This window comes from Ostrea edulis, chromosome 1 (genome assembly GCF_947568905.1).
Source record: "Ostrea edulis chromosome 1, xbOstEdul1.1, whole genome shotgun sequence".
Lineage (NCBI taxonomy): Eukaryota > Metazoa > Mollusca > Bivalvia > Ostreida > Ostreidae > Ostrea > Ostrea edulis.
In genome coordinates this window covers 86,806,011-86,820,119 of record NC_079164.1, presented here as the reverse complement: position 1 = coordinate 86,820,119, position 14,109 = coordinate 86,806,011, and the positions used below count along the sequence as shown (strand labels likewise).

Genomic DNA, 14,109 nt, shown 5'->3' with positions numbered 1-14,109 from the left:
ACAAAACTCAGATAACAAATTGGAGTACTAAAATTTAATCTCAAATACATTGCAGAGGCAAGACACAATTAGATGATATTGTAATGTTTTAAGAACATTCAAAACAACAGTTTAAGTAGTGTTTAAAACAAATTCACCGATCACAGCATGTCGCATAAATGGATCTGTTGTAAACATCCCCCAGATAAGAACAAAAACCTTGCCAATCAGAAGAGGTTTGTTTGGAGCATTATACGGATGAATTCTGATTGGTCTACTCGACCATCACCATTAATGTCAGCCTCTTCAATCATTTCCTCTAACTCTCTCTGAGTGAATTTTATTCCAGCTTCTTCACATGCCAGTTTTAAATTGTCTATTGATATTGAACCGGATTTATCTAGAAAGAAAAGAAACAATAATTACAATATATTCAGTTATATATAATATTTTGATGATAAAGTGTCGCAGTATTATCGAGTGCATTATGCACATTTTCAGCAAATTTTAATTATGCTTCAGTGTATAATGTGCCATATGCTGTTCACTGATTATGATTAGAAAGTAAATTATTTCTTCCAAACACATTGAAAATAGTGTGAAGTAATTATCTGAATTAAGGAGGTATTCTTCATCATAATGGCTGACTTCCTTCCTAAAACATGGATGAAAATATAAATATCGGCAATATTTGCTCAGTAGGTTAGCACGTCAACTACTGAACTGTAGATTGTTGGTTTGAGTGCAGCAGGGTATTAAATTTTTTTCAGATTGATTTCTATTAAACTGCATTTTTTTTTTACTAAATAAAGTAAATTTGAAAGTTTTCAATTTCAAAATATTGTTGTACATATCCTCCACTTTTAATCCTTATCAAATTTCTCTGGTTTAGTATACCTCCTTAAAAATGAAAGTTGAAATGGAACTTTATGTGCATATTATATGAATTCGAAATAAGCAAGAAACTTACCATAGTCAAACATGCTGAATCCTTTAAGGATTTCATCATACATATCTCTAGAATCCCCTTGTCTATCAATAATCACCTCCAAAAATTCTGTAAACTCAATTTGACTGAAAAATAAAAGAAAATCAAATGGATATAACTATATCACAATGCCAGGTATATATGATTGTAAAGTTGATGTCAGCTAGATCTACACTGACCTCTTGCCCTTGAGATTGACATCAGCAATCATTTGTTTAGCATCATCTCTGCTACATTTAAATCCTAGAGCTCTCATTGCACGTCTAAGCTCGGCAGAGTTAATATACCTGAAAATATTTTGACATTATTTTCCTTATATCAGGTATATGTAGACAACAAGTAATCAAATTATTGACTATGATTAAAACATGCAAATAAATAAAATATTTATCTAAAGCAAAAATTAAAAATTACCCATCATTATTTGTGTCAAACAGTTCGAATACAACTAGAAGATCTCTTATCTCTTGTGCAGTCAAATTCTTTAGAATTCTGTTTGACATTTTATATCCATGGACCTCCTTTTCATCCACTGGATTTGAAGTCAATAATTTAACAAGCTGAAAATTGATTTTTCAACAGTTAGTTAATCCCGTACTGCCAGTGAAGAATTACAAACAACATTCGACAATTTAAATCCAAGACTTTAATCAATATTTACATCCTGTTTATTATGATCTATGCGATTTGATTAATATGATTGATGCCAAAAGGTCCTGCACTCGAAAGAAGAAGAAAAATTTGAAGCATCGAATTTTTATCTCAGCTGGTCTTCATAGTAAAACTATGCAAATTCTTTAAAATCATTTATTATCCCCATTTCTCCACTTCTTTATCTACTTGTCATACAGATTTCTGGCTATGTAAAATTAAAAAAAATTCAGACATATACATAACACGTTACCCTCTCGCCTGGTTTTGGAGGAGTTGGTACATATGACGGAGCGATGGGATCGGATGGGGACGTGCTCTCCTTCAATGATTTAGTACCGCTCTTCTTACTCTTCCCCTTCTTTGACTTTCCTTTCTTTTTCCCAGGCATATTGTTTTATATGTTTAACAAAATGCGTATTTGTTTACATAAAGCACCTGTTGTTCGCCATTTTGATGCTACCCTTGTTGCCCTCTGACGTAACAGTTTCTTTTATCACTGATTGGATAATCTCTCGAATATAATTTTAAAGTAAAACTTGTGCAATGATTGGCGATGCGATTTCCGGACAATTGTTTCAATAATCACACACTCCTAAATATTTTAATTAATCTTGAAATTAAATATTGGGATAGTATACATAAACTTATGAAATAAAAAATATTTAGGATTATTAATTACTTTATCAAAATTATTCAAATATTCTTGTAGTGATACTCTTACATGGTAGAAAAATCGGTGTGTTTCTTTTAAATTAGGAATATACAATTGATGTATTTTCTCTAGTTTTGGTCTTATTTATATATGTTAAAGTAAGTATTTCTTGAAAGGTTTGATTGTGAACTTTCTGAAAAGGACATTCAAAAAGTTTTTTGTTGCCATGGCAACAAGAACTGAGTAATACTGTGGAAATTCATTCCAATAGCTATATTCTATGTTTTATTTACTATAGATATGAAATTAATGGTGATAATAAAATAAGACCAATGCTATCAAATGCATACTGTAAATTATGTATATATAGATCTACCTATTTGGAAAGTGTTGTGGGGACAAAAAATTTTTAAAAAAAAAATGCGGCAAAGATGATATAGTGAAAGGGCGAAGATAATGAACAGTGACCAGCGAGTTCTCATACTTTTGTTGATTAGTGTGAACTTGGGCTAAATGGAGTCAAACTACTATTCATTATAGGCTAAGATGATCATAATATCACAAAATAAGTTTTAAAAATTTGGTCCATAGTTTAAGGTCATAGACCCATTATTTCGATGTCAATGTCATGATAAAATGCCAATACATTACAGAGATTCTAATGAAAACAGACTGGTCAAATTGTGTAAAGTTTTCTTTGAAGCTGAGTACTTCTCTTTTTATTTACCACAGTACAGAACGAAATAAAACGGAACACTTTGTAACATTTTAAAGAAAATTATTTACTCAAAACAATATAACTCACCAATTTATGTCCAAGTGAAATGCTTGAATCATTGCTCACAATTATAATATAACACAAATGCCTGTTACAACTAGCACAGTCTTACAATGTCTTCATAGGCGTAGCTTGGGTTCGAATATTACCGAGGCAGGGGGTGTGGGAGGCACAGCCTCCCAGAAGCTATCGACATTTTAACAACGTAAAAGGTGTTTTTTTTTTTTTTTTTTTACCGAGGCAGCTGCCTCGGTGGCCTCAATGGAAGCTACGCCACTGGCCTCTTTCCTCCTTTTTTCACCGTGCTTTGTACGCCACTTAGAAGAGGATCTTGGCCGATCCTAATGAAATATTTTATGACACATTTTGACGATGGTTTAATTTTCGTTCAAGTACTATAGATAAGATGATATTTCATTTTAGATATGGAAAAAGGAGTAAGTTTCTGTGTTATCAAGTAAATTAATTTCACTGATTTTATTACATGTGTAATAAAATATATGTGTAATATTACGATGATGAACTGTCACATAAATTAGTGATAACAATTGACATTGTTTTCCAAAAGTAAACTATAATACAAACAACTGTATGATCTTTTGCTATGTCAACTTTATTTCGATTTTAAGGCTTTTCACACAACTATTTGAAAACGGCACAATATCTAGTGAATGCGGTATATAACTATCGCAAAAATTCCATACAATTTGATTAACATTATTCCAGGAATTTTAAAAAAATTACAATATTTGCTGTAAATCTTAATCCGAAATTCTTTCCTATTTGTTGATTTTCCCTATCATTTGAATGTCATAACCCTTACTTTTAGACTTCAAAACTGGGAGTTTCTGATCAGACGTTTGTATTGCACCATATTACACTTGGTCATTTCAATATGTAGACATTTTGTTTGATACCAACTTTGGTAGTTTATTCAAAATAGTGTTAGTTTGCATTTTTGTTTAGTTTCATTTCTATGTAAATATTCTAACATCCTGAAGAAGGGACAAATCGTCCCTAAAATTTGACAATTCACTGTTGTTCGCCTCGTTGGTCATTTTTAGTGCTTATATATATATATATATATATATATATATACATATATATATAGTGGGAAATGTGTTTACTTAAAAATGAAATAAAAATATAAAAAGTAATCACAACTTCTACAACCACCAGAATTCAATTCACTTTTATTCAACAAAAACATTTTACAGAACAGAATATTCATTTTTGAAAAAAAAAATATCATGATTACAGACACCATATAATTACAGTCCATTAATTATAACTGTATGTCACGGTGGGACTCTCTACTCATAGTTGACGTTAAAACACGAAATAGAAAGAAAACATACACGAAAAATTATGATACAATTATGAGGCAATTGTCCTAAATTTGGAAGTACAAATTACTAATAGTATACATTATCAAGAATCCCCTTTATTTCAAATAATTTGAGGGCATTAAATGCGCCAATGAATTATCACAAAATTATCGCATCCTTGCTATCTGTTGCTAGGTAGCACATTTGTTTTTGCAGTGACTCAGTGACGTTGTAACAAGGTTTTGCCTGCAAAATATCAATATTATGATGATACAATCATTGGTAAAAGTGGTCTAAACAAATGAACTATTCTTTGAACTATTGGAAATGTAGCTTTTCCTCCAGTGTAAGAGAAATAAGATCATGAAACAGTTATACATTTATAACTTAGATAAATTGAAAATTCCAGAACATGCATGACATTTGAAATTCCTTAACATAAAATCAACCACTGCAGTATATGAGAAATTTTCAGATCCGCTCCTTAAATTGATCTTTCTACACATTATACTTACCGGCATTTCTCTCTAAGGTGCCCTCTGATTCCGGTGTAGAAGATCGGGAAGAGTCGGATATTTCCGACTGGAATCCTTCTCTGCGCAATAACCAGTACGTCCTCACTGTGCCCTTGAACGCATGTAGAAGGTCACGGTCATTCTAAAAAAAAATCTCCAAAATGGCTATTTCTTCTACCCCATTTACAGTCTCGCACGTTCAGTTTGCTTAATGCGATCTGGGATATGGACACCAGGTATTTTCATATGCATCACTTAATCCCCTCATTATAGAGAGTAAGAAGTTCATTTGAAAACGTGAATGAGTGAGAAACAATGAGTAAAAAATACAATTACAATTATGTAATTAATTCTCAATAAATAATACCTTTATGTTGTCCTTGCGTTCTTCAATGACAAAACCACCCAACCCGTCCAAGAGTTCAAAAGTCGTCTCACTTATATGAATCCGATTAGCTACAACATTAAAATAAACGTTTACATCGAATCACCATCATCCTATGAATCTACACATGTAATATACCGGTATTACCTTTTCCCAGCGACTCCATCTTGGATGCGAGGCTGACCGTCTCTCCAAACAGACAATACCTGGGCATCTTGGATCCCACCACTCCGGCTACCACAGGACCTGAAGATAGAATAAAAAAAACATATCAAGGTCTATTGAAGTACGAGACACTCGTATTTTGTTGCAGTGCACATGACATATATCGATATAATTAAAAAAAGATCACGGACTGGAAACATCTCATAACATTGGACGAATCTTGAACAATCGTTTACCAGAGTGACATCCTGTTCTGAGCCTGAACTTGGTGCCAGGTAGATGTGGAATTTCCAGCCGGTTGATGTGCTCCAGAAGATCCAGAGCCATGGTCGCGATTTCTGCAGCGTGGCGCCGCCCATTCTGACGGGGTACACCTAACCACAGATCGAAACGGAACGTATCGACATTAAACAACCTACATTGTTATAGTTTACCCAATTCTGAGCAAAGTTAAAACATTTCTATCAAATCTTTGATATCTATTACTTTCAATGAGATGAGTAATGATCCCTGTAACGACCGTTACCTGATACGACCATATAGGCGTCGCCGATTGTCTCCACTTTGTACACGTCATACATCTCGATCCGTTGGTCGAAGCAGAGGTACAGACTGTTTAACATGTCTACGACCTGCAACGGTGAACTCTGGGAGGATATCTGTGTGAACCCCACAATGTCGCTGAAAAAGATAGTGGACTCGCTGAACTGCTCTGCATCAACGACTTCATTCTGCTTCAGCCGCTCTGCCACAGACTTTGGCAACATCTGATACAGAAGGGTATCTGTTCTTTTCTTCTCTTTGTTCAGTGCCTTTGTCCTAAAATGAATACGAAAACGCGTACAGTATATGTCTTATTTGATTTAAATTCGTTTGATAAATAGTTTGATCGAACCCTACCAACCTATTTGCTATCGATATGGAATACGTCTGAATCTCGGACGTCAAAGAATACACCGCAAACACAATTAAAGGACAAATAATAAGAATGACCCCGAACACGATGCAGATGGTAATCACGTTCCGCAAATCATCATTGGAGCTTTCTGACAGGAGCTGGTCTATCTTTGTCGCTAGCTGTCTCTGAGTGGCTCTAAGGGCGTTCATATACACAGTCATGTTGTTGAACCACCACTTTGCACGCTCTACAGAGCCACGAGAAGAAGAGCTTCTGTTTGAACGTATCTCGTTCCTCATTTTCTGCATCGGTTCGATGATGTTGGCATTTCTCATCAACTGCGCTTCATACATGTCATAAGCCAGTTCGGAATACAACCTAGAGGATTGAAATGTAATATTGGCAATGTCCTGACTTTCCACAAACAGCAAGTATTCATCTCTTGTGTTGAAGCGACCCACTGCGTAGAACGAGACACCGAGCCCTCGCTCTCGTCCGAAGAATTCACTGGCCACAATAATTTCTTGGTACGCCACCAAACTCTTCCAGACTGACCCAGACTGAGTCTCTACTATCGCTTCATATAACCACTGGATGAAAACCTCGATGCTGTCGGAGTAGAATTGAAGCTCTTCCTTAATAGTCCTGTTGTATGAATCCAGTTGATAGCGGTGCCGGTTGAGGTAGGAGAGGAATTTTTCTCGTGTTTGGAACTCGTCCCTGACGATGTTGGCGCTAGTGGGCCAGGATGAGAGGTTCTGGATCGCGATGTCTGTGTCCGGGTAGCGCTGTAGAAGGAGATCTTTGGTTTCAAGCTCGATGTTACTGACGTACAAGGCGCTCATGTCACGCTCTCTTTGGATGTTACCAAGCAGGATACCAAGTTCGATACTGAAAAAAGGAACACTCAATAAATGAATGCATAAAAAAGTGAAGATAACGAACAGTGATCATTCTCATAAGAATACAAAATTAAGAATGGGGCCAAGTAATGTGATTAAAGCTACTTAAAATATAGGAGAAAAGGATGAATTGTTGGCAGAACAGCTGGCGAACGAATACCTGAAGTAGAGAATTCTGCTGATTTTGGAGGAGACGATGTAGCTCTCTAGGGACACAATGAAGGTGTTTGCAGTCATGCCTGTCAGTACAATGACGGGAATCAGGACCACCGCCAACATTTTTACCATCTGCTGTCTCTTCCCAGCGTCCGTGATTGGATTACCTGATGCGAATGAATTCAATGATGAAATTTAGAATATATTGTACGCTTTATTTCACGGAATATTGCTGCATGCTTACATATAAAGTTTAACAAGATAAATAACGATTCTAGTGATGGATATTGTACAATGTACAAATTACAATAAGAGGAGTAAAAGTAGTGTGTGTATATATATATATATATATATATATATATATATATATATATATACACACATGGTTAAAAATTGTGATCTATTGCCACTCCCTATATCCAAAGTTCCCCACTGTAATGAACATAATTTAGAAATCATGAAGAAAAATTGAATTTCATGCATTGAAATTTATTCATTTTCTTTATATAAACATACATTTGATATTCATTTTCATCACTTTTGATAAAAGTTTGTTTCTAGCAGGTGACCTGAAGAGGTACATGAAATGGATTACAAACTACATATATATCAGCCAGTGTTTGTTAAATTCATACCTCTGCAGACCTCTTCGCACCTGTTCCAATTCTGTCCCAGGTTTAACATGTCCATAATGGCCAGATTGAGTTGGGATTGGGTCAGGGATTCCATAGAGCTGGCCAAGGAGGGCTCCCTCTTTCCATCCCCGGGGCGGACCCGTCCCCCGCGCTTCAACCAAGTCATCTTAGAGCTTACTTCAGCCATCTAGCAGGGACAGAGAATAAATATTGTCTGAATGCAATATCATACATTACATAGAATAATTAACATTGTATGTTTTCTCATTTCTGTTCGCAGTCTTTCTAAGCTTACGAGTTTCTAAGGCACAATAACGTTTAAGATCTGTATATTCGAAGCCCGGTTTCCCGGTCCCAGTACCGCGTCAGAATTGAATGAAACGCTTAACATAGATGGTTGTTCCTTCCCCAAGTGCTCGGCATTAAAAGTAAGAGTCACGGGTTGATGGATAGGATATTAACGGACGTTTCGCGTCACGGTAAGCGTTAACAAGATGAAAACCCCTTACTGCCATGAGACATTGAGAATCATGTGTGTGTCAAAATCTGCGGCACTTCACCTAACGCTGGTGTCGTCTCTGTAGGAATAAACATTTCTTGAATGGGGTGTTAAAACAAAATTCAGAAGTCGAAGATGGTTCGAAGCGATTGAACGGCGAACGAGGAAATGAAATTAAAGTTTTCTTGTTTTATTGTTCTGCCTAGAACGAACATAATTTGAGGGAGAAATAGTTACATTCATTGAGTCTTTTCTCTTATATTACTATTGTAATTGATATTGCTTTCATCTGGGACAATGAATGCATGTTTGTTGCAAACTAGTTCGATCCGGTTTATAACCAAATATGGAGCGTCATCAAGTTCAAAGGTTGCATTGGTTGTTCCGTATAGCATAACGAATGGGTCAACCATATGCTATTTTAGTACTTAAATATAGTTTATATTTTATAATCATTGCAGAAAAAGTTTACATAATCTGCTTACGCGGGTTGTGATTTTTCTCTGCAATGCTAGCTACATTCATCACCCGATGAAACAACAAAGAAAGCATTTTATTGTTAAATGATCAGACATATGATGATGGAATTTTATACCAGGTCAGTACTTATTGTAAACAACGACTTAAGGTTTTATATAAAGTATGAAATCAAAGAAGTTAGCGATATTATGAAAAACCAACTCCGTATTTTGATAATTTTTCCTAATGCAATTCCTGAAATGTACGTTCTTACGAAAGGGTTCGTGTTATTGTTTTGTATAGAGACACCATATATTTAGTCTGCGATCCAGCGCCAACTGTTGGAGTATACCTCGTTTTGAACATTTTAAGTGTGTCTTGGAGTTAACTCCGATCTAGCACTCACCAAGCGAACCTGTTTAAATGAAAAAAGGTCCATAACCTGTAAGCTTATACAGGAAAATTATCATGAATATGTACACGTACTTGCACACAAGAGATACCTTTGTTTCACCTGTACATTAATTAATCAAGTCATTCATTACTACATCAGTTAATACCATATCCATACATACAATTTTGATTTAACAATTTTCAGTACTTACAAGAGCGCCGTTTCCGTTAGATATGCTATACGTACTGAGGTTGTGACAGCAGACTGGGGACTAGAGATGAAGATAGCCCGTAATGGAGACTCTTAGCAGTCAATTATATCGGGTGATAAAGGGGTCTTCACAACTGGTAGCACCCAACTTAATAACGTGAGCTTCGGTCTGACTCAATCAGCGACGAAATAAACCACCACAGCTTCGTGGACACAGACATCAATGAATTTTATTTCTCGCGAAAATATTAGCTTCTGTGAAGGAGAAACTTCAGACGATATGCAAGAAGTGGTGTAAATCAAAATTAATGTGGATTCTCAAAAATTCCAAAGAACTTTCAGTAAATTTGAAATCACAAAACTTTCCCAAATCAACAGCATCGAAACATACGACTTTTCAACACTTTAATCGACCATTCCTATGTGTTATAAGATAGAGCATAAGTTTCTTAAGATCTTACTTATGACAATTATAAGATACGGCACTTACCGTTTCACATAACTATCTTATATGGCAAACCCTTTTACTATTTATTCGTAAAATAAGACATCTCTTTGAATAAGAGAGATCTCTATTTATACCAGAGAGATATCTCTATTGGTTGTAGAGATATCTCTGTAAGTTAGAGAGGTATCATTTTACGCTAGGGAGATATATCTTTAACCAAAAGAGATATATCTTTAAACAAAAGATCTTACGCTTGGGATATATATCTTTCTCTTTGAGAGATATCTCTTAAAGTTAGAGAGATATCTCTCAAAGAGAAAGTGATATCTCTCTAGCGTAAAGAGATATCTCTATCATTGTAAAAAGAGATATCTTTTTCAGCTAGAGAGATATCTCTTTAAATTAAAAAAAAAAGATATTTCTTTGACTAAAAGAGATATATCTTTAGATCCCCCCCACCCCCGTGATCAACTTCTCCCTGGTTGCATTGCCATTGATATGATGTAACCCTATTTTTTAAACATTCAAAATACTTCTAGTATACAAATGGCGGAAAAGGTTGAAGAGATGATTGTGCTAACATTATTATGTTGCCGAGAGGCGAAATCTAGTCTAGCTCACATAATTTATAAATTTATTGTCTTTGTTTTTTGTTATACTTCACATGCGGTAACGCAAAATCTTCGCCTGGGATCATAGTAAGATTTGCTTTGGCGGGCTTCCGGGTTTAGGGAGAATTCCTTAAGTATTCAAACTAATAAAAAATATTGGAAAGAAATATCCCTTTCTCTTTGAGAGATATCTCTTCTTCAACGATTAAAGAGTTCTCTCTTATACTTTGAGAGATATCTCTCTAGGAATTTTTAGAAAGATATATCTTTAAGTGAAGGAGATATCTCTCAAAGTTAAAGAGATATATCTCAGAGTAAAAGCGATATCTCTTTAAGTGAAAGAGATATCTTTCAAAGTCAAAGAGATATTTGTTTAATTGAAAGAGATATCTCTTAAAGTATAAGAAATATCTCTCTAAGTGAATGAAATATCTCTCAAAGTGAAAGAAATATCTCCTAAGTGTAAGAGATATCTCTAAAAGTAAAAGAGATATCTATCTAGGTGAAAGATATATCTCTTAAAATTAAGAGATATCTCATTTTATAGAGATATCTCTTTGAAATAAGAGGTATCTCTTTAATTCAGAGATATCTTATTTTTCGAATAAATAGTAAAAGGGCTTGCCATAATCTTAACTTTAAAAAAAAATCATAAGATAGATTTTAGGATGTTGTTATATCCGTTACATTATAAAATATAGTGTTTCTGTATTATCTTTTAACTGCATGGGTGAATTCAAATGCTATATGAAAGATTAAAATTTATAGAATTTAAATGTAAACAGGAAGTTGCAATGATTTTATGTACATACATTGTACTTCTTTTCTAAACCATCTGATTTTACACCTTATTTTGTATTTCTAAAGTGACGCTCGGTTTTCAAATTAAATTTCAAGCTCAAATTGTACCATTTGATTACACAAAATTGTGATACAAAATGAAAGTACTGTTTTATAGAAATGTCCATGTTAAAAATCTAAACGTGAAATTCTGATAGTTTTTATTTTCTCCCTCGTTTCACTCATTCGGAAGTAAGTATTTTCTTAACTAATTTGCGATACTGTATAAAGAAAAAAAGACAATAATCGGAGAGAAGCGTTCGTTACAAGTTCGCAACGTTGTATTCAGTTTGTTTAACAAAATAACATACTGAATGCAAAAAAGATATTCCATAAACGAGGGCGTGGGTGAGAACGGAAAACCAAAGACTTGTGCAAAGTCATGTTACGAACGTCGCATTAATCGAACAAAATGCGAGTTCGACTACATCTACTGCGCGCGAAAGCGTACATGTAAAAATGCCGATAACTGAATGAAATGAAAAATGAATTCATCCACCTCTGCTTTTTTCATGTTTTTGTGTACAAACAATAAGTGAATGGTATTCGAATGAGCTGAGCATGGAGTCCGTGCGTTCAGATAATTCGGTGTCAAAGATTTGAAATGTCTATGAAATTATGTCAAAATTTTCCAGCTGCTGAAAAATCCGTATTGACTGACGAGGTGGAGAAAAGAAAAGACATTTGTTTTTGAAACAAAACTCCAGTTTCCAATGTTATGGAGGAAACTTTGGGAGAAGTCACTTATAAAGTAAATACAGTAAACACAACATATTTTGTCCGGTCAGGGGAAGAGATGAAGAAAAAGTGAACATGCCTAAGCAGCGAAAGTAGGGGAAAGTTGGCTGTAAGATCACGAAGATCAAATGTTGCGGTATACGAAGCTTATCGATGATGTCCACATCCTTCATAACCTAGTAGTCTAACATATTGTTTCTTTACATACTGGATTTGACTACGGATGACTCCATTTATCTGATTAAGATATATGGCTCACGACGGGTGTGGCCAATCAACATGGGATGCTGACTTCACCTATGCACCTGATTCCACCTCTGGTATGCACAGGGGTCCGTGTTTGCCCCTTTATTAATTTTGTATTCTTTATAGGTTTGATGAGATTGGTCATTGTTCGTTATCTTCACTTATTTGTGGGTTTTTTTTCTACAGACTTTGGCTAAGTCTGAATCTGACTATATCATCTGTGATCATTATGTGACTCCTTAATGAAGATACCGTGACTTCATTTTATTCTCCTCGACATTTTAAGACTGCACACCAAATTCCTGCATTTGTTAGATTGTAATTTTTTAGTGTATTTGGAAGAAGAAAAAAGTCCAAGAATCTCTTATGGTCTTATGGTTAAAAAAAGAAATCTAGTGCTATGTATAGGAAACTGTATTTTAGTGTACCAACAGGAAAATATCGCTCGCTCGCTCGCCCGCTCACCCACCAACCCACACACGACAATCCTTGATATATACCCATGCATATATTACATAATTTTGTGAATATTCTTTTTCATAGAATTTAATCTGAAATTGTTTGACCTGTGTAATGTGATAATTTTGAAAATTGCTTTGGTTTTGTAAGAAAGCCTGTCATCAAGTTATAATGAAAATTTCACTTTTATAGAAATTTCATGGATTATGTCCCTTTTTAAGTACTGCATTTTCAAGGACCCGAACAAAGATTGCACATACACTAGATATAAACTCGCATGCCTTTGTATCCAGTGATAAAGGACCTGTCACTTGGACAAATATTCATGTGCATTTCAGTTTCTCTACAGAAAGATGAGTTAAGAAATGTACGAATTGATTGTCTGTTAAACGCATATCTACATAAAACTACTGTAGTTGGGTGCATCTGTACAATAGATATTTAATTTAACAAACTATCAACTTATCATTTATACACCTACTTACAAAAATGTTTAGTAGATTAAATCATATGCCGAGTAAATTTATTCTAGGGCTGACCCAGATATTCACTTTGATAACCAAACAAAAAAATTGTATAGGTAAACACATTCCTTGGTGTTTTTTTTTATATTCTTATGAAAATATACTATTTATAAATGTTTGGAATTTCCGGTCCAAATTTAGAAAGTAAAATACTTGGATTTACAAAAGACAGTTCCATGTCAGGTAGGTAGAATTTAATCTGCTTCACAAAAACTAAATCTTAAAAACAATTGAAACCTTAAAGCTGACATGAATTAATAAATACAGTATAATTCTATATGTCCGCCATATTTCTCTGCTAATCTGCCATATAAGTTGGATATTCTATTGTTATATGTATCAGGGTTTGCATGGTATATAAGGGGACGAGTTTTGCTACGCTTCACTTCACATCAGTGTCTTCGATTTACCTGTGCTGGTAGCTTCGTAAATCGACAGGTAACACGTAAATCTCCGATACTAATTTATAGGACATCAAGAAAAAATGATTTCACGATTTGAAACAGCACGCAGTGCTCAAAATTACAATAAACATATCGTACAGTAGTAAATCATTCTAAAAGCTTTGGATAAATAAATATAGAATGCCTTTTCTTTACGTGAATGTGCGTACATTTGCAGTAAATATGTCAAAACTATACAAAAA

General features: G+C 34.6%; 3 protein-coding genes across 4 annotated transcripts in view; 1 reads left to right on the top strand and 2 right to left on the bottom strand.

Moving 5' to 3' along the window:
* Positions 1–19: 19 nt before the first annotated feature.
* LOC125676681 (uncharacterized) lies at positions 20–2,123 on the bottom strand. The gene is made up of 5 exons (XM_048914513.2): positions 1,872–2,123; positions 1,382–1,527; positions 1,147–1,254; positions 950–1,053; positions 20–379 (listed from the first exon to the last, which is right to left on the bottom strand). Exons 1-5 carry the CDS (start codon positions 2,007–2,009, stop codon positions 207–209), a joined length of 669 nt encoding a protein of 222 aa, XP_048770470.1. The 5' UTR covers positions 2,010–2,123; the 3' UTR covers positions 20–206.
* A 2,109-nt stretch (positions 2,124–4,232) lies between these two features.
* LOC125676705 (uncharacterized) overlaps positions 4,233–14,109 on the bottom strand; it is an 11,593-nt gene continuing 1,716 nt past the window's right edge. The window contains exons 2-10 of one of the 2 annotated variants that reach the window (XM_048914535.2): positions 8,036–8,222; positions 7,405–7,567; positions 6,349–7,233; positions 5,971–6,263; positions 5,681–5,818; positions 5,427–5,525; positions 5,262–5,350; positions 4,895–5,036; positions 4,233–4,625 (exon numbers count right to left, since the gene is read on the bottom strand). In XM_048914535.2, coding sequence (XP_048770492.1) covers positions 4,600–4,625; positions 4,895–5,036; positions 5,262–5,350; positions 5,427–5,525; positions 5,681–5,818; positions 5,971–6,263; positions 6,349–7,233; positions 7,405–7,567; positions 8,036–8,222 — 2,022 coding nt within the window. In that variant the 3' untranslated portion in view covers positions 4,233–4,599. Of the gene's footprint in view, positions 4,626–4,894; positions 5,037–5,261; positions 5,351–5,426; positions 5,526–5,680; positions 5,819–5,970; positions 6,264–6,348; positions 7,234–7,404; positions 7,568–8,035; positions 8,313–14,109 lie in introns of those variants that run through there. The other variant, XM_056164418.1, reaches the window with a different exon arrangement.
* LOC125676690 (uncharacterized) overlaps positions 13,544–14,109 on the top strand; it is a 26,705-nt gene continuing 26,139 nt past the window's right edge. Inside the window, exon 1 of the mRNA XM_056164415.1 lies at positions 13,544–13,646. Within this exon, the coding sequence (XP_056020390.1) occupies positions 13,577–13,646 (70 nt within the window). The 5' untranslated portion in view covers positions 13,544–13,576. The remainder of the gene's footprint in view (positions 13,647–14,109) is intronic.

What these genes read in the sequence shown, in the direction of transcription:
- LOC125676681 (XM_048914513.2), bottom strand. Translation starts at nt 2,009, where the DNA reads ATGCCTGGGAAAAAGAAAGGAAAGTCAAAGAAGGGGAAGAGTAAGAAG. An exon ending in CTCCAAAACCAGGCGAGAGG is followed by an intron (nt 1,528 to 1,871) that starts GTAACGTGTTAT and finishes ATCAATTTTCAG; the next exon opens with CTTGTTAAATTATTGACTTC. An exon ending in GTCAATCTCAAGGGCAAGAG is followed by an intron (nt 1,054 to 1,146) that starts GTCAGTGTAGAT and finishes TTTATTTTTCAG; the next exon opens with TCAAATTGAGTTTACAGAAT.